This window comes from Anguilla rostrata, chromosome 16, assembly GCF_018555375.3.
Source record: "Anguilla rostrata isolate EN2019 chromosome 16, ASM1855537v3, whole genome shotgun sequence".
NCBI classification, from domain to species: domain Eukaryota; kingdom Metazoa; phylum Chordata; class Actinopteri; order Anguilliformes; family Anguillidae; genus Anguilla; species Anguilla rostrata.
In genome coordinates this window covers 23,489,634-23,509,017 of record NC_057948.1, presented here as the reverse complement: position 1 = coordinate 23,509,017, position 19,384 = coordinate 23,489,634, and the positions used below count along the sequence as shown (strand labels likewise).

Here is a 19,384-nt window from a genome sequence, read left to right as displayed (position 1 = left end):
TGTTTTCCTTCTGCATTGTTTTAAATGCTGAAATATGCAATGTTAAAACACCATGGGTTCTAATACGAAATGTCGATTGATATTAACATTTACATGAGGGTTATGACTGTAAATGACAGATAAGTACTTGTGTCAGTGAACCTAGATGGTCACTATGTAAACACTGTGCAAACACTGTAAATGCAAACAGAGGTTGAAAACCCATGATGGTGATGAGAACAATACAATGTGTCCCTATTTCATCCACTCACATACAGACTGAAACTGAAACTCACCCTATTGTCTGCATATCTTTCCCGTGTAATGGAATAACAGATAGGAGGGTCTGCCAGACTTTCCTATTCACATCATTTACCCCCACTGAAATCAGACGTCGAATCTGGGGTGTGGTCAGCAGCTGGGAGGGCTCCATAAATACACCCACCACCTGAGTAGTGCAGGAGAAGAGGAACACAGCCCAAGAGGACATCAGAGAGCAGAGAACCTATTGTTGAAGATGCAGGCAGACGAATACAACCGCAGAGGTAAAGTCAGCCGCTGCAAGGGAACCTTAGCTTCTTGTACAATTTTTCTTTAGCCTTCTGTCTTTTAGAATGCATAGTATTCCAATTTATCTGAGAAATACACTTGCACACAATGCGTTGAGTTTCCCTGGAGCCCGTTTTAGGGGCAAATTAATATTATATAAAATGGGATAGCGGGTCAAATTTGGTTATAGACCAGTTTCTGACCAACATCACAGTTGAGGTGCACATACAAACTTTGGCCAGAATATTCAATATTGTGAAATAAATCAATATCAATTTGTGATTACAGAAGCTGAAATGCTGAAATGAATGATAAAGGACACTTGTTTTACATCAAATATCTTACATCAACACGTAGTTAGCTAAGCAGTTTGGTGTTAATATGTACAATATTTATTCAATTAAGAAAGTGGCAGCGAAATATGTTATGCTGATAAGCTCCTAGCTTATCACTTAGCACTCAATTGAATGTGTTAGTCTTTTTTTTTTTTTTTTAGAATACCCTGTGCTAGTAAACCGGGGGCATGTGGTCTGTTAATTAGCCACTATAGTCTTTTGGTTGCATCTCACATAAACATTAGTTTGCTAATGTTTGCCAACTGCTAAACTGAAAATGTTAACTATCAATTTTGTGTAACATAAAGAAGGTGAAGAATGCTGTTGAGCGCCCCTGGTAACCGTTTGGCACTACAGTGGAAAAGAGGCTGAATGACTCTTCGCATATCATCATTTCTATTCACCCAGGGTTGCTTTCCAATGGCACCTAAGTCTCGGCGGAGAGCTTGCATTTGAAAGGGTACTCAACACCCAGACGGAAACAGTATGGGTGTGGGGACTTCAACAGATTATAACTCTGAAACTTTAAATAAGATACATTACTAAAAAAAAAACACCAAAATCTAACAAAGGCAAAGGTCTGTCCATTTTGATAGATGATTTGCCCCAGGGTCGCGTATGCATACTCTTTTGTTAGCTAGATAACTTTGCTCAGTAAAACCTGGAACATCTCTTTTTTACTGCAGTCCATGTTCCAGATTTGGGAGAGTTTTACTCAGCTGGATGACTGCACTAACTCTGGTGTACAGGGGCCTGTATCACAGGGCAGGATTACTGAGTTATCCGTGTGTGCAGCCTTGATTCTGTCACACCAGGTAGCTATACAGATGATGCTGTACTTGCTTGGCTGTTTTGCTGAAACTGCTAGGCAAGACTCTGAAGTGAGCTGTCAAAAGCAGCCTAAACATTTGTTTTATTGCAGTGTGCATTTTAGGTTATGGCCTGGGAAACACTGGTGTTCTGAATGTAGTTACTTGGACAACTGTATCTGTTGTGTACATGCAACTAATTTTCTGCTGTTTAGTGAATGGTAACCTAATTGATGTTTTCTACCTTCTACAGGTAAGGAACTTGTCAATTACATCACAGAATACCTGACCAAAATCAGAGACAGACGGGTCGTCCCAGATGTCCAGCCCGGATACATGAGGAAACTCCTCCCGGACAACGCGCCCATTGAACCAGAAAACTGGGACAATATTTTTAATGACATCGAGAAAATAATTATGCCGGGGGTATGTTTCTGCCCTCTCCCTCCAGAGTTCAATCTTACCTAATCCCTACACTAAAAATGTAATGGATGAAATGTGCTTCCTTAAAATAATAATACAAAGATACAGTTTTGCATTCCTGGCCTGTCACCCGAGCTTCAGGGTGGCCGTGTGTGCAGTGATGTGGTTCAGAGATATTCTAGTTATAGAACTGCAGTTATTAGCATGCTTCTGACTATACAAGGAGGAGATCTTGCCTGTAGAACATAAACTGGCTTTAAGTGTCTAGGGAAAGGTGTTGGGACCTGATCCAGGTTGTTGGCACCCCCCTGTGGAGTGCTAAGTCTCGTGGAACATACAGCAGACAAGCTCAGGATAGTGTGTGAAAACATCTAGATGATAATAATAATAATAATAATAATAATAATAATAATAACAACAATAACAATAATAATAATCTCATTCTGCTGCAGATGGTGCATTGGCAGAGTCCCCACATGCATGCCTACTTCCCTGCTCTGACTTCCTGGCCGTCCTTGCTTGGGGACATGCTGGCTGATGCTATCAACTGCATTGGATTCACCTGGGTAAATTCACCTTAAAGACCTTTCATTTCAGTGGAAACTGTAGCTTGAGATAATATATTCTTACATAAAACAGTTCTATTTCCCCTTACAGAAATTGAATAAATTTGAAAATATAATTGGAAAAATACATAATCAATTTGCCGCAGTACTTCACAATTACATTGGCAAGGATATAAAGCATTCCTCTTTAGGATATTGCAATATATTACCGAGCTATGGAATGTATTACCATTATTATTCAAGTCCACATATTCACATTACATTAGCCCGTAGAATATTCGGAATATACCCTCCACAGGAATGTACCCTCCAGAGGCTTTTGAACCAACCCACTTTAATTACATTGAAATGCCAAGCGTTACAATATCACTACATCCCGAGCTCGTATATTACTACCTATATCTGTAACTCTAGTATAATTCTAATCTGGGTGGGAGAAGTAGGACTGCAAACCTAGTATAAATTGTGTAGAGAAAAGAACTCCAAGTGCCACAGACATATGAAAGGAAAACTGTCAGCTAGATGGACCTCGCGAAAGATAGAACGTACCTGCTGCCTGTCGGTGAAAAGCGGTCTCGGCTTGATCCCCATATTGCATGCTTCGCGGCCAGCTCCACGATCTTCGTTGCGTTCAGTAGTTTTCTTCAATCAATAAAAGAGTGAAGCAGTAACACCGGTGGCCTTCTCCGTGCTGCGGGGAAGAATATCTTCGACAAACATATTTTGCGTGGTTAATCCTTGAGATATTTCCGAATGTATTCTTCGATAAATACGCATATATCCTTCGCCGTCAGTCTCAGTATTTAATTACTATGTCGCCAGAAACGTACAACTCCCCCATTTTCACCTGAAGCAATCAAAGAGGTTGACCTTCCCTCCAAGGTGCCCGCCGGCTGCGCAGCAGGTGGCAAAACTAAAACGAACAATCCAAACTGATCTCGCGCATCGTATCTGCTGACACAAGCAATTTACTGAAATCGTTAAAACATTGACTGGATTAGCCTACAGCATTTTTAAATAGACAAGAGTCAGAGAAACGCCACATGAGCTTCATTACACCCACGCCCCTCTCTCCTGTGTTGAGGGTTCATTTTGTTACCCCCAGCTCTTACAGAAATAGTTGAGTGTTTGAGATGATGTAAATGATAAATGATGTAAATTGTTGATTTTTACTTTTTTCCCTGTAGGCCTCCAGTCCAGCCTGCACTGAACTAGAGATGAATGTTCTGGATTGGCTGGCCAAGGCAATGGGGCTGCCCCCTCATTTCCTGCATCATCATCCCAACAGCAGGGGTGGAGGTGTCCTGCAGGTACAGGACTTTTCCTTTCTGACTCCTGGACTTTCCACCTCTGTTGACTCCAAAAGAAAATAAGGCGAATCCACTTTGTATGTGTGTGGAGGGGGATTTGGTATTCCACTTTCATGATTAATCAAACTGCCCCTTTTTCCATGTGGCTTTAGAAACAATTACAATTTCTTGTGGGGGTTTAAGATAAGTGCCATCTTGAATACAACTTGAATTAATGCTGTGGTTAAGGAATTGTATTAGTCATGGAGGGTTGAGGGTTGTGTAAGATGATGTTGTAGTTAAGGAATTATGTTAGTCATAACAGATTAAGGGTTGTGCTAGTAGTAAATGTGTTAGTAAACACATCTGCAGGATTATAAAGGATTCAACTACCAATTTGTCTTTGGTTGATGGCACTTGTCAAGTGTATGGTTAAGGTGCATTGTGTCTTGAGATTGGATGGTTAAGGTGCTTGTACCTGGGGAGTGTACGATTAAGGTGCGTTTACCTGCAGGAATGTTCGGTTATGATGCTTATACCTGTGGATTTTATGGTCAAGGTGCTTGTACCTGCAGAGTGTATGGTTAAGGTGCTTGTACCTGCGGAGTGTATGGTTAAGGTGCTTGTACTTGCGGAATGTATGGTCAAGGTGCATTGTGTCTTCAGATAGGATGGTTAAGGTTCTCATACCTGTGGGAATGTATTGTTAAAGTGCTTGTACCTGGGGAGTGTATGGTTAAGCTGCTTGTACCTGCAGAGTGTATGGTTATGGTGCTTGTACCTGCGGAGTGTATGGTTAAGGTGCTTGTACCTGCAGAGTGTATGGTTATGGTGCTTGTACCTGTGAAGTGTATGGTTAAGGTGCTTGTACCTGTGGAGTGTGTGGTTAAGGTGCTTGTACCTGTGGAGTGTGTGGTTAAGGTGCTTGGACCTGCAGAGTGTATGGTTAAGGTGCTTGTACCTGTGGGAATGTCTGGTTAAGGTACTTGTACCTGAGGTTTGCTGAGCTGCTGTTGATTTCAGATGCTCGCTGGATGACTAATAAACAATCTTCCAAATGAATGAATGAATGAATGAATGAGAAAAAAATAATTCTGTCCTCTCCTCTCTCAGAGCACGGTGAGTGAGGGCACTCTGTTGGCCCTACTGGCTGCCAGAAAAGCCAAAATCCTGGAACTCCGGGAATCTGGGGACGATGCAGATGACTCCATACTCAACTCCAGACTCATTGCCTATGCATCCGACCAGGTGGGAGGATGCATTTTTGTTTCAGCACATTACAGAAAGGCTTCTCAATCTGGGGTCCGGGGCTCCCTGGGGGGTTTGTTTCAGGAGTTCCAGGGGACCCTTGACAAATTATATTTAAAAAAGATTTCCCCATATTCAGCCTATTATGTTATGTTTATGTTATTTAACACATTAAATAACTAATAATTTAATAAATTAACATATTTTACACAATCAGTAAACCATTATGAATCCCTGCCAATATTGTGATCATCAAACACTAATATTGTAAATAGATAGCTGCATGCATTATACAGATCCAGAATGTAATAAACCATGATTTAGACATGCTTCCATGGGATAGTGTGTTAAATAATCACTGTAAGTGAGGTCAAGAAGTCAGTGATCCCCAGTAACATTCTGTATTGTCTCACAGGCTCACTCTTCAGTTGAAAAAGCAGGTCTAATTACCATGGTTAAAATGCGTTCCCTGCCAACGGACGAGCAGTTCTCATTGCGGGGAGAAACGTTGCAAAGTGCCATTGAAGAGGACAGGAAGAAAGGCCTCATACCAGTCCTGGTGCGCCACATTTCAAACTTCTCCAATAACTGCCATTAGAACATTTTCATTTAATATGTATTTATTTCTGACTTTATGTAACCAACACACTTATCCAAGGGCACTCCATGCACCTGACATTTATTACATATAGGTCAATTGCCTGCACTCAAGGGGGGACAATAGCAGCACATCTGGGATTCAAATCTTCAGCTTTTTGTGGCTAAGAGTGATCACCGCTGCCAGGCTGTGTGCTACTTCCCCCAGTGGAAGTGGAGTGGAATGACCCAGACTCTTTGTTTTGCGCTCTGTGGTTTTAGCTCTGTGCTACTCTGGGAACGACGGGAGTATGCGCCTTCGACTGCCTGTCCGAGCTGGGGCCCCTGTGTATGTCTCAGCTCTCTTAGCTTACTTCACTGTGTTCATGTTTATCCTATTACCATATATAATGTTTGTTTCAAACATATCAATGGAAGCTTAGTTATAACTTTGCATCAATTTTATATCAATAATTCAGTTATGGCAACTTGGATTCTGGATTTCATTGATAGTATATATACGCAGAAATATGTATGAATGTTGTATTATTAGGAAGCAAATGGATTAAGGGATGTGTATATATATATGTATGTTTATATATATATGTGTGTGTGTATATATATATATATATATATATGTGTGTGTGTATACATACACGCACACTGTACACACTCACTCACTCACACATTATCTGCATCCAGGTGCCAAGGAAGGGCTGTGGCTGCATATCGATGCGGCGTACGCTGGTTCTGCCTTCCTCTGTCCGGAGCAGCGGGGCTTCCTGAACGGCGTTGAATTTGCCGACTCTTTCGTCTTCAACCCCTCGAAGTGGATGATGGTCCATTTCGACTGCACCGCCTTCTGGTGAGAGAGGAGGCTTCTCTGTTTGCCTCCCTCCCTGTCCATTCTCTCCAAATTACTGCATGACTATTGTTGTATGACTTCACTTTGATTTTCATACTTACGCCTTTCTATGAGCAAAGTTGTATTTATTCTGTTTTTTTCTGAATTTGAATTGAATTCTGAGCCTGTGTCATTCCATCTGTCCCCTACATTAGTCATAACAGTGGTCTTGGCAGGGAAGGGTCCATGGAGTGGCAGTGTAGTATAATAACTTGTAATTCAAAAGATTCAGGTTAGATTCCTTGGTCGAACACTGCCGTTGTACCCCAGAGCAAGGTACCTGAACAGCATCAGTATATATCCAGCTGTATAAATGCATACTATGTAAAAATGTAAAAAGTTGGGTTAGCCACTTTGCACTCTGGAGAAGAGTGTCTGCTAAATGGCAGTAATATAATGGGCTTTCATGGAGACCAGTCTTCCATCGGCAACTTCTTACTTGATGGCAGTTCTCAAGGTCAGTGTGCCAGCTGGTGGTGAAGAGACTATAAAACTTTTTTTCCTTCAGGGTCAGGGATAAATACAAGCTCCAGCAGACCCTTAGCGTCAACCCACTCTACCTCCGGCACGAGAATTCCCGCATTGCCACTGATTTCATGGTATGCTGAACCAGCAGTCTGATTTACACAGAATACTGTTTGCTGCATATACACAGATATATACATATACAGACCACATAAACATACATGCAATAGCACACAAAACAGAGTATACACAAATACATGCAATCATATACAATCATATACACACACCCACGCCAACAAACACAATACATGGGCATAAGCAATAGGCACACACAAATCTGCATTATGCATACACACCCACGGTAAATGGACTGCATTTATATAGCGCTTTTATCCAAAGCGCTTTACAATTGTTGCCTCTCATTCGCCAGAGCAGTTAGGGGTTAGGTGTCTTGCTCAAGGACACTTCGACACGCCCAGGGCGGGGTTTGAACCGGCAACCCTCCGACTGCCAGACAATCGGTCTTACCTCCTGAGCTAAATGCACACACAGACACACGCCCACACAGATGCATACACCCCCACCCCCACACAGATACACACACACACACACACACACACACATCTGTAACGCTGCTGTTACCTGTTAACTCTTTCTTTCCACAGCACTGGCAGATTCCTCTCAGTAGACGCTTCCGCTCCCTCAAGCTGTGGTTTGTGCTGCGTTCCTTCGGTCTGAAGCAGCTGCAGGAGCACATCAGACAGGTGAGACAGCTCTCTCCCCACTGCCTCTCCTCCAACCCCCCGCCATCCCAGCACTGCTCACCTGTTATCTCTCCCTCCTCCTCTTCAACCCCAGTTCTCTCCCATTCTCCCTTCTCTCTCTCCCCCTCCACTGTTCCACCTCTCTGCCCCTTTCCACTGTTTCATCTCTCTCTCCCCCTCCCACCCAATATCTCGTTTTTTCCACATCATTCTCACTTTTGGCTCCCTGGTTCTTGTGCTTTCAGGGCATCGAGATGGCAAAGCTGTTCGAGTCTTTGGTCCGAAGTGATCCTAATTTTGAAATCCCCGCTAAGAGAAACATGGGACTGGTGGTGTTCTGCCTGAAGGTGGGTCTGAAGTCGAACCTGATGTTTGCGTCAGGAAACACAAAGCCACAAGGGGTTACAGAGGGGCCAGGGTCCCTGGAAGCAAAATGGGGATAAGGTTATGCCTTGTTGTGGGAAGGAACGTTTTAAGTGATAAGAAATGAATGAATGAATGAATCAATCAATCAATTTTTATTTAAAGTGACATATTTGAAATAACATATTTCATTAAGATATAATATGACATTATACAGATTTGATAAATGTGACAAAAGGACAGTAAGGACATCAAGAAACAAAAGACTTGTCTTAAGAAACACCAACATTAAAAAAATGAACGGACCTGTCTTCCATGTGTGCAGGGGGGAAACGCCCAGACCGAGGCGCTCCTGAAAGCACTGACCAAATCTGGCGCCATGTACGTCATCCCGGCCTCCATCCAGAACAAGCTCATCATCCGCTTCACCGTGACGTCGCAGTTCACCACACGGGAGGACATCCTGAGGGACTGGGCCATCATCCGCGACACGGCCGCCGCCGTACTCGCACAGGAGGCCGCCGGGGACGCCTCCGCCCGCCGCACGGGCGAGGCCGGGCGCCAGACGCAGGCCCCAGTGACGGTGGGGCCTAGCGAGCAGCACCCGCCCGCGCCGCCTCCAGCCGAGACCGAGCGGGCGACAGACGAGGTCTTCGACGTCGGCAGCCCCTACGCCAGCTGCGGTCAGAGGTCCGGCCGCTCGCTGAGCTGCACCGGCGAGCCGCTGACGGACCAGCAGCACGCCCGCGTCCTCAAGCTGCTCTCCAAGGAGGGCCTGCTGTCCCGGATCCCGGAGAACGTGATGCTGCTGGAGAAGAAGGCGCTGAGGAAGCTGACCAAGTTCTACAGCATGCCCACCTTCATGCCCTGCGGGCCCCTGCAGCAGTGCGCCGGGCCCTGCGGCATCCAGCTCTTCCACAAGCCCTGGCTCACCTGCAGCCGCGCGAACGCCGCCCTGCCCTGCCTCAACCTGCAGCGCTAGCCCCGCCCTCCGCCGCGCGCCTGGGAAACGGTCCGCTCCAGACGAAGGCCTGGATTCCATCATCAGAGAAGGCCTGCGTCCATTTGTATCAGGTCTTTAACTTTTTGACTTTCAAATAAATGCAAGTACAACTTTTTCCCCATCCCTAAGTGAGGGTTCACTTCAATAAATAATCAGTTTTACATCTGGGCAAAGCACGCTAACATATACATCAAATTAGACATTTTTTTAAATGACATACATTACCCTCAAATGCCTGAATTCATTTAGATTTCTGGGGGGCGAGGGGATGTACAAACTTGACCACAAAACATAACATTAATCAGGATCAAAATTAGGTTAAACCCTTACTGAAATAGAATACACTGACATTTATTGTAAATATGTTGACCTTTTTGAAAAATGTATTGATAAATATATTTCAAAGCAATGTAGTTAATAAAAAAGTGGTATTCCTGAAAATGGCAATAATATGTGTATATATTGTCTATATGTTGTGAATGATTGCAGTACCAGTTCTGATCTCGATGAATACATTTTATTTAAATATAATGCTGAATATAAGGGTAAGGTTAAGGTTCGAAAATGAACTATGACCTGCTCTGATTTGGGAAGGGCCACACCAGGGGATGTAATTCTCTCAGGGTTTTCCATAGTTTCTGTTTTACAGAAGTGTACTAAGTGTACTATGTATATTTTTATGTTTTCATCAATAAATAAGAGCAAGCATAAAACTGTCTCAAATGTCCCCATTTTGCAGGTCCATTTTGAATGGTTGCATGTCATTTAATTCACATCAAAACACTAATTTACTTATACATATGTATGTATATATACAGCTGAACATATTATGCTGAACATATTATGCATAATACTTCAGAGAAATACTGCATTAGGTGTAAAAACAAACATTTCTAAACATCTGTTTCACATAAATGCCTTTATAATTTGGTAATAACAGGTTATGACAGGTAATTCACTTACAATTTTAGAAACTTGAACAGACACTTACATCTCTAAGATCAGCAGAAAAATCTCCAGGTAAATGTACATCACATTACATTACAATGACTTAGGAGACAATCTTATCCAGAGCAATGTACAGACGATACAGATATTGATCGAATATAGATTCTCAGGACTTGATGGACCCTGATCCTTACTCACAAAACCCAGCTCATTTTCACAGCTTAATGCTGCCTGACTCTATGGAATGGAAAATCTCCTGGGTCATCGGCACATAGCTTTTTTCCTTGTCGTCCAGAAAGTAGAGCGGGTCAGGGACAGCAGATGGACAGAAGCCCTCTTCCACCAACTTTACTTTCATCTGCTTGAATGTCCCAGTCACGTCCAAGGAATCCTGACATCGGAGGAAAAAAAACAAAAAAAATAAGGTTCATTCAAGTAGTTAATTATTTGTTGGAAACCATTAAAAATGAACCTGTTGCCTAAATTGGGCCCTGAGGTAGGGGTTGTGTTCATAATTCTACATACTTCATAAGGAAGCACACACTCTGTTAATTGTGTTACTTTTACATTATGTAGATAAAAACATCTTTCAGGAAAAGACAGGCTAACCAGAATAGCATTACCTGGATCCTTATGAAGCGTGGACGAGCGTAGGCAGGCAGGTAGCTGACGACTTGGCTGAAAACGCTGTTTGGGTCAAACTCTGCTCCTTCTTTCAATGTGACAGCTGCCATTCCTATCCTGCCCTCATGCCCTTGGAGAAGAAATGCACGTTAGCCCCCTTCTGGCAAGATTAAAGGGGAACACCACTTCAGTGTTATTAGTAATAAATGTTTTTTGATACTATCACTAATGAGCCAGTATGCTGTACATACACATTGTGATTTGTGTTCCATTGCTGTACTGTACTGTACTGTGCTGTGTGTTCCTCTTGTGCCCCGTAAGGGTCTGTATGTTACTCTTGAGTCTGGGTAATAAATAAGCAAGGTTTTGGCAATATATAAATCTTCACTAATGATGATACAGTGATAGTGACCAGACCAATTAACACACATGGAGCTCTGGCAAAGACCCTGTCCTCTGTAATAAGCAGAAGTGGCTTACCTGGCACACTGACGCCGTACACGTTGGCTTCCTGGATACAGTCGGCCGTGACAAGGACATCCGAGACTTCAGTGGTGGCCACATTCTCCCCCTTCCACCTGCAGGACACGACAGTACCCAGCTGCTCACAGGAAGTGAATTTTCACAGCAAATTTCAGTACATTTTTTCAGGAAGTATTTCTACACACAGAGACGTCACTGTGTGGAATAGCTTGCCAGGTTATGTAGTAGGGGCAGAAACTCTGAGGATTTTCAAGACCAGGCTTGACATGGTGCTAGATATTATCTAGTTTTACATATACAGTGCACACTCGGTACCCTTTAGTGGTAGCAACATGGTGAGCATTGTTGGGCTGAATGGCCCGTTCTCATCATTATTTGATCTTATATTATGTTATGTTACGTTATATTTATAAGCTTAGTGGTCACACACTGCTCAGCGAGCACATGGTTAAACTGAACCTCTGTTCAGGAAACCGAAGTGTAAAGAAAAACACAGAGCAGAGAACTGAAGAGACAATTGACTGTTGGCAAAACTGATTGCCAATGGGGTGAGACAGTTTTACTCATTTCAAGATTTGCCAATGGGGTAAAAAAGTCACTTTTCAAACAATAAGTAACTTCAAACAAACTAATATTTTCTATGTGAGAGAAAAAATAAGATTTTAAGTCACATTACAAGACTAAAACGCTTGTTAAAACAGGCTATTTTCTGCAGTACCAGGGGTGATATTGTTAAAGTCAGTCCAGTAGCTTAGCGATGTGAGGCAGAGGCTGAAACCCTTGAGGCGGGATTTCTGGAGGCAGGCGTACCTGAACGTGTCCCCGACACGATCCTGAAAGTAGATGAAGCCAAGGTGGTCGAACCTCAGCAGGTCTCCGCTGTTGAAGTACAGATCCCCTTTCTGAAAGACGTCCCGCAGCTTCTTCTTCTCCGTCTGCTGCAGGTTTCCCGCGTACCCCAGGAAGGCAGCTGTCGTTGTTATCCTGGACACCAGGAGCCCCGTCTCCCCTTAAATAAATCAAATCACACAGCGGTTTTCATTACATGAAGCCATCATTTCTCACACTTAGGGTTGGGTATCGTTTAGATTTTATCGATTCCGATAACGAATCATATTCTGCTTATTGAATCTGGTTCTTATCGAATCTTGTTTCCAATTCTTGTCATATTGTTTGAGTGCAAAAATAAACAAAAATGTGTCGCACGCAAAAACCACCTTTATTTTCAGTAGATTGTGGCAGCCATAAAAAGTAGTGTCATTTTGGTAAAAAAGTTAAACAAAGTAAAATTAAATAATGAAAAAGAAATCGGTGTCCTCTCGCATTGAGGAATTGCATGTACTGCAGCTGAACCTGAGTTCATCAAAAAGAGGACAAACTGACCTTTGGCGACTTCAACGCACAGCCCCCTGTGGTCTCTCACTGGCTCCTCCCTCAGCATATCGTATTTAAGCAGTGCATAGGGGAATGCTTTCTGCAGCACACAAAATACAATCAGATGTTAAGCCATGTTAATGTGCATGTGATGGTAATTAGATAATTAGCAATAGGTGTTTTGGTTATGCCTACTGATTTATAAATTCAGCTGTTAAAGCGACAATGTTTGTGCTATGCCCTGATTAAGGCCATGAGGGTACTAAGCATAAGCAGTAGCCCATTTTGCCTCCTGTGATTTTAAAAAATCCCCTTGGGATATGGTGATTTAATAATGGATTTTTAATCATTTGATGATTAAGTTTTTTTTTTTCAAAATTCTATGTCAGTGTTCTATAACACCACTGCTTTCAATTACCAGCAAATATTTTTACATCAGCATTATAATGTTCAGTGAAGAACATTCCAAATGCTGATTTATTTGAATCACAACATTCTGAAGCTCCCTCTTGCATATATAGCACTTTATGTTTTAGTTTGATGTATTTATTACTTCTAAGCTACGTATTAACGGCAACCATTGGTTGTTACTCTAATGACCTGACAAGATATGCATTGCCTTTTTGTTCCATAAACATTATACAAGTCTTTATATACAAGCCTTTGTGCGTAATCAGTTAACGGAAGAGGAGGCCCAAAAGCATATCATATGTTCAACAACCAGCGAAAATTAACTAAAGAGCAAGTGAAGAATAAGCAAGTGAATGTGAATTGTGAACAGTACTGATTATTCTACCCTGTGGAGAAAATTCACACATCCAACGGCACCGATCTTCCCAGTGTAGTTAATGAAGTTGATGTTCCCTTCAGTGGACGCATAGAGTTCCATCACCCTGATGCCGCCGAATCGATTCAGGAATTCCTTCCAAACATCTGCCCTGGCCCCATTACCAATAGCAAGTCTCACTCTGTGGTCTCGGTCATTGTCTCTCTGAGTGGGTGAAAAAGTATGCCAATGTTTCAGTGAATCATCGCAAATAACTAATAAACCAATAAAGAACGAGGGACAATGATGACATTCAATGCACCACTTGAGTTCTACTAACGTTTTAAACATTGGATTATTACATCAAACAATTAAGACTTGGTTTGATTTCTTCTGAGGGCATAAACCCTATCCAACCACAAGACAGAGGGAGAAACACCACAACTCTGTTGTTCCAAAACTCCTGACTTTATTTACCCTCAAGACCTGTTAACAGTTTATTATCAGCAGAAGTAGAAAAACTTGAGTATTTATTCGTACCATCTTTGAGATAATTTTTAGTTATACGTACCACTTACACAACACAGGCCACAGCCTAATGTTCAGACAGACTGCTATACTACACCAATGCATTTCACAAATGAGTTCAAACAGGCTTCAAAATAACCTAACAATTAAATTAATAATACTGAGCAAAGTATACTGACATAGATTGGTCAATTTGGTCAGCCCCCTTAGTGCAAGAACAACTTATCACCAGTGATCACCTGCAACTACCCATATGGTACTTCAAGACCCTGACTGGAGGTGAAAATACCTTTGGTGTATTGCAGAGATAGCGCATGATTTCCCCTATGTACTGTATCACTGTAACATCGTACTTCCTGACATCATCCCAAAACTGAGAGGCAGAAAACTTCCTCCGCAAAACAACTGTCCCACCTACAGAGACAAAAGAGAGTTGCCAATCATTCTTCCTGAACGGAAGACAACAGAACTTTATATTTTAACATTTGGTAGACGTGTCTATCCAGAGTGAACTGTGCAATTTTGGTTATGTACCTTGCTCAAAGGTTCAATGGCAGTGCCCCGGCTGGGAGCCAAACATAAAACTTTTGATTTACAGCCCAATTCCCCATTGGATCGAGTGCCTTAAACATACAGAGTTTTTTCAAAGTACACAATTGTCTCACATCAAATTTGTAGAGCAGTCTAAAAGCTGGATTTTGACATTCTAATGATTTATCTTCACGCATAAGTATTTCTGTAAAGTAGCCACAATTCAACTGTATTAGAAAGATTTTAAAAAGACGATTGGCTTTCATCATACCCCTTTCAATAGCACCAGTACACCCAATCAGAAACCCTGCAATGTGATACAGAGGGAGAGTGTTGTAGACGACGTCATCGGCGGTAACACCAGCGATGGCCTGGACGAAGGACGCGGCCCACAGCCTTTGCTGACTGATCACTGCAGCCTTGGGGAGACCTTGGGGAATCAGTAAGGCGCATAACCGTTTATTAGCAGGCGTGCGAAGTGTTAACAGCGTTTTAGCATCCAACGCTATTAGCAAATGCGCCAATATTCACGCTAGAGCTAGAGCTGTCAAACAATACCAACCAATAATTTATATGCACGTATTTGCTATATATAAAGTGAAAGAGAACATTAGTCGAAGCGCTTTCTGAATAGAAAAATAATGTTGCATTACCCGTTGTGCCAGAGGTGTATATGTACAGCGCAGGGCTTCCCACTGTCACGTTAGACCGCAGCGCCGGTGACAGCGGCTCATCCGAGGCCTGGTCGATCTTGTCGGCGAGACTCTCCATACCCTCAGTGTCACACTCATCGGCGAGGAGAAAGACTGAGACATTCTCCTCGCGCAGGGTCGGCAGCACTTCTTCAACCGCATCTTTTAATTCTAATTAATAAAAAAATAATGCTGTAATATTAATACAAGGAGTCGTTATGCATGTAAACCATAATTTGTATGACACACATTAAAATTAGTGTTAAATAAATGCTAGAATAATATTTGCATTTACAGGGTTTGGAGACTTTGCTCTTATGCATCCATGTAAAAAAAACTAGGGCAGGTTCACAGTAGTGAATAAAATGTTCTACATGTAACTGTACAGCTGTAGCTAGGTTTGTACTAATTCCAGAACTATAGTGAAGGTACCGTACCGATTGGACGCCTCCCTACCTGCAGCCACAATAAGGACGTTTGCTGCGCAGCAGGAGAAGCAGTGCAGAAAGGACTTGGATCTGACGTTGTAGTTCAACAATGCCGCAGCACATCCTATCTTAGACAAACCGAGCCAGATCAACAAGTAAGATGGTTCGTTCCCCAGGAAAAGCGCGACAGTGTCCCCCTCTTTCAAACGCCCGTGCTCCAACAAACTTCTGGCAACTTTGTTGCTCTGTTTGTCGGCTTCCGAGTAAGAGAACGTTTTCCCCTCAAAAACAATGAATGTTTTGTTGGGGTGTTTCTGTGCCGCTCCTAAAAAACAGTCTAAAATTGTGTAGAAGGGTTTTTTCTTTAGAAATTCTCCCATACGCACCCGAATCCTGAGGACTCTAAAAATGTACAGAACATCCTTCGCAAAGTACGGAAATCTATATTTCAATAAACCCAACAGAAGCAAAATAACAGCCAAAGCGGCCGAACACATATGCAATGTATGCATGCTGTCAGTCCGCGAGGGTGCAAAGATTCCTACGGTGTAATGTTCTGTAGAGGCGTTGCTTGGTTATGTAACGGTTATTCGAGGGCGCCCAATCCGGGGCTGTATAGAGCTTGTAAGTGTAAACGTCACCAAGCCACTCCCCTTGTTTTCCCGCAAATGTGTCAATGGGAAAATGAATGGGGCAATTTCCAATAAGCGATGTTTTTAGTTACAAGTCAGAACCAGTTAGCTATTGGTATGCGGTACTCATGGCATATATGACTCATGAGGCCAGTGAGAAATTCAGTTGACTTGCCAGGTGAGAAACGGTTTTCCCCGTCCGTTGATGGCTATACATGAATGCGCTCAGGAGGTCGTCCTGACGAGTCTCCCCGAACCACTGCAACTTTTCCCTTTTATACCCAAAGATTAAAGCAAAACCCAAGTCATCAAATGAACACTCAACCATAACAAAACTGTACAGTTAATCAACGATTCTGCCTGCACTATGTCTGTGAGCATACCACACCGGATTAACCTTTGTATCTGGCAGGGTGCGGACCCTTAGGTATCAAGAACTTTAGTCAGCACCCCACCTCGAAAGACACAAGCTTGTTCCCCATGACACTGCCTTTCCAACAATACAAAACATGATTACATTATAATATGGAGAACCTATGGCTTACATAATACTGATCCAATAGGATGTTTTGCAACTGAGCACTGTCTCTTCATCGCACTTGCTTACTCCCTGTCAGAGCAGTAGAGTCAGTTTTCCTCTGGGGGTCTGATAAGAATCAGAATCAGAATTTATTGCCAAGTACATTTACACATACGAGGAATTTGCTTTGGTCAACACACCGAGGCAGCCATCTGCGGCGCCAACTTATTAGATGAGAAATGAGAGAACAGGAGGAAGGAGGAGGAAGAAAAACAGTCCTTTCAATGAAACGAGAGGGCACTCGTTTCATTGAAACGAAGAAAAACCTCAGCACATAGCAACATCATAAAAACATTACAAACATTACAAACATTACAACAAAAACTCGAAGACTTGCACATGTGGTAGGGGGTAGGGTGTCGGGAGGGAAGTGTCGCAGCACAGACACTGGGGGGAGCGCGCAGCCGCTCAGGCGCAGCGCATCAACCCTCAGCAGACTGCACTGTAACGGGGAGGGAGGGGGGTGGGAGCCAAGAAGGCGTTGAGTAGGAGGTGGTGTGTGTGTTATCTTCATGTGCGTGTGTGTGTAAGTCCATGGACTTCATCTCCACCACAGTCTCAACATTGTCTCTGCCGTCTGATACTGATGACGAGGACACGGCCGTTGCCGTGGAGATGACCTCGAAGAGTCCTGATCCAGAGACAAAGTTCCATAGGAGCAGGGAGGTGGGGGTAGGGCCGAGCATCTGGCTGCATAACAATCCAGGAGAGCGGAGAGATATCAACCTTCCAAGGCCGATGTGGGGGAGCCAATGAGGATAAGGATTGTTTTGGGTTCAGGCAGACTTCTGCATTTTTCGTCTACCTTTAGTCCTGTGGTTCTCTCAGCGTTGTTCCGATCATCCGAATTAGTGGCCCATTTCAGTGAGCCGAACCGACAACTTCTCCAAGTTGGTATCCGTCATGCGAATTTGCGATCCAATCGCATCCAGTTTGCGATTGAGCTCACAAATCGCTTGAGTCTGAGTGTTGACAGCCCTGCCCGTTCCCTCAATGGCGGGCAGCTTCCCAATTAGTGCTGCCAACGCCTTCGGCATTTTGCGATAAATCAGGATGCTGCCAGCTCCAAACAGCAGAAAGCCTGTTATCATAATTCCAATCAAGTAAACGTCTTCAACATCCTCAACGGAAAGGATCGACAGGCACACGACCCTCCACTCGTTCCAGGAGTCCATCGTGTATCCGGCTGCAAACGTTCCGTCAGGGCAAGAGGGCTCTCCCTGACCCGTTCTTCTCGTCAGAACGTAAGGGGCACACTTCTGCAAACCACCATACAGGCTAAACGTGAAGTTTAAATATAGACCAACAGGTCTGACTTTGACAACTGTGGGACTAAATAGACTTACTTTTTTGTTAATAAAACTCAAAAGTAACTTAAATATCCTGTTAGCACTAGTGGATTCCTTCTAGTTCAGTATTTTAGTATAATTTCCTTGAGCCTATCTGAGTATACTTGACGTACTAAAAGATGCAAAGTAGTTCACGTATAAGCCTAAGTACATTTTCCTGAAGTGTATAATAGTTCAAAAGTGAACCATGAACCATTCTCATTTTCAGTGTTACGAACTGTTCTAGGGTCAGACCGTAACAGGATGTATGATAAGGGAAATGAGTGGGGAATGGGTAAGGGAAATCTACTGCACACCCATGAGTAAATCTGGTCCTTATCTGCATGTCCAGAACCAACTAAAACATGACCAGTCTTCAAAGGTTTACTGGGCATGGGGCAGCTTTGCTGAGCTTCAAACCAATCAGTCTGCAGTCTGAGAACTAAATGTCTGAATCGCGTACCCCCAACAGAGATTTAAAATTCCACCCAGCCTTACCTTCACAAATAAAGCAAAACACCATAATAGTGTCCCGATGGAAGGATCTGTAGTTCAGCTGGGGACACACTAACTAACCGGAGCACTATACGGCAAGCAGAGAGCAAAACAAGAGTCTAGGTCCAGAAAGAGCGAATGGCCAAACACACACAAAATCCAATCAGCAAACAAAGCTGAGGGGCTAGGGGAGAATCGGAATTGAATAAAAGAACGAATGGTCAAACACAAAATCACGGGGCAAACTCATTAATGAGCAGCTTTTCACTGAACTAGTTTGAAAATGAGCCTGCATGACTGAGTTGAGGTTCTCTTTTCAGCCCCCTAGAGTTTCCAGTCAACGCATGATTCTGGTTCTCATTTGCTAGGAACTTAAGTCAGTGAACAAGAACGAGAGCGAGAATGAGAACGAGAGCCTGAAGTCAAAACCAGTCGCTGCATGACTCCCACTCTGGTTTGTGGGAGTCTGAACAAGACCAGTGAACAAATCCAAGAGTGAATCCTTTGGGAACCAAGTCAAATGATTTGTGTCCCTGAAAATAATGGTAATGCCCACCAGTACATACATCCAGCACTATCCCAACAAGCTTCTTCTACTGGCCGCATGCTTTTCAGATACAGCCCACAAAGAAAAAAGGGTCACGCCCAGGAACATCCAAAACACTTTTTTACAATAACAAATACAGGCAGACAGGCACGGAA

The 19,384-nt window shown here is 43.1% G+C and overlaps 2 protein-coding genes across 5 annotated transcripts; one reads left to right on the top strand and one right to left on the bottom strand.

Annotated features, from left to right (window-relative positions):
- Positions 1 to 443: 443 nt before the first annotated feature.
- hdc (histidine decarboxylase) lies at positions 444 to 9,997 on the top strand. Of its 3 annotated transcripts, XM_064313264.1 has the most exons (12): positions 444 to 524; positions 1,926 to 2,098; positions 2,548 to 2,661; positions 3,849 to 3,971; positions 5,064 to 5,198; positions 5,614 to 5,757; positions 6,057 to 6,123; positions 6,477 to 6,639; positions 7,187 to 7,277; positions 7,809 to 7,907; positions 8,153 to 8,254; positions 8,596 to 9,997. In XM_064313264.1, exons 1-12 carry the CDS (start codon positions 497 to 499, stop codon positions 9,250 to 9,252), a joined length of 1,896 nt encoding a protein of 631 aa, XP_064169334.1. In that variant the 5' UTR covers positions 444 to 496; the 3' UTR covers positions 9,253 to 9,997. The 3 variants fall into 3 exon arrangements, with proteins under 3 accessions (XP_064169334.1, XP_064169336.1, XP_064169335.1); XM_064313266.1 differs by lacking the exons at positions 444 to 524; positions 1,926 to 2,098; positions 2,548 to 2,661 and adding an exon at positions 3,459 to 3,565; XM_064313265.1 differs by lacking the exons at positions 444 to 524; positions 1,926 to 2,098; positions 2,548 to 2,661 and adding an exon at positions 3,675 to 3,780.
- Positions 9,998 to 10,177: 180 nt separating this feature from the next.
- LOC135242265 (long-chain fatty acid transport protein 2-like) lies at positions 10,178 to 16,923 on the bottom strand. Of its 2 annotated transcripts, XM_064313267.1 has the most exons (10): positions 15,676 to 16,920; positions 15,181 to 15,390; positions 14,799 to 14,957; positions 14,286 to 14,410; positions 13,499 to 13,693; positions 12,712 to 12,802; positions 12,139 to 12,337; positions 11,326 to 11,423; positions 10,845 to 10,975; positions 10,178 to 10,612 (listed from the first exon to the last, which is right to left on the bottom strand). In XM_064313267.1, exons 1-10 carry the CDS (start codon positions 16,157 to 16,159, stop codon positions 10,436 to 10,438), a joined length of 1,869 nt encoding a protein of 622 aa, XP_064169337.1. In that variant the 5' UTR covers positions 16,160 to 16,920; the 3' UTR covers positions 10,178 to 10,435. The 2 variants fall into 2 exon arrangements, with proteins under 2 accessions (XP_064169337.1, XP_064169338.1); XM_064313268.1 differs by lacking the exon at positions 10,178 to 10,612 and having other exon boundaries at positions 10,869 to 11,005; positions 15,676 to 16,923.
- Positions 16,924 to 19,384: the final 2,461 nt, after the last annotated feature.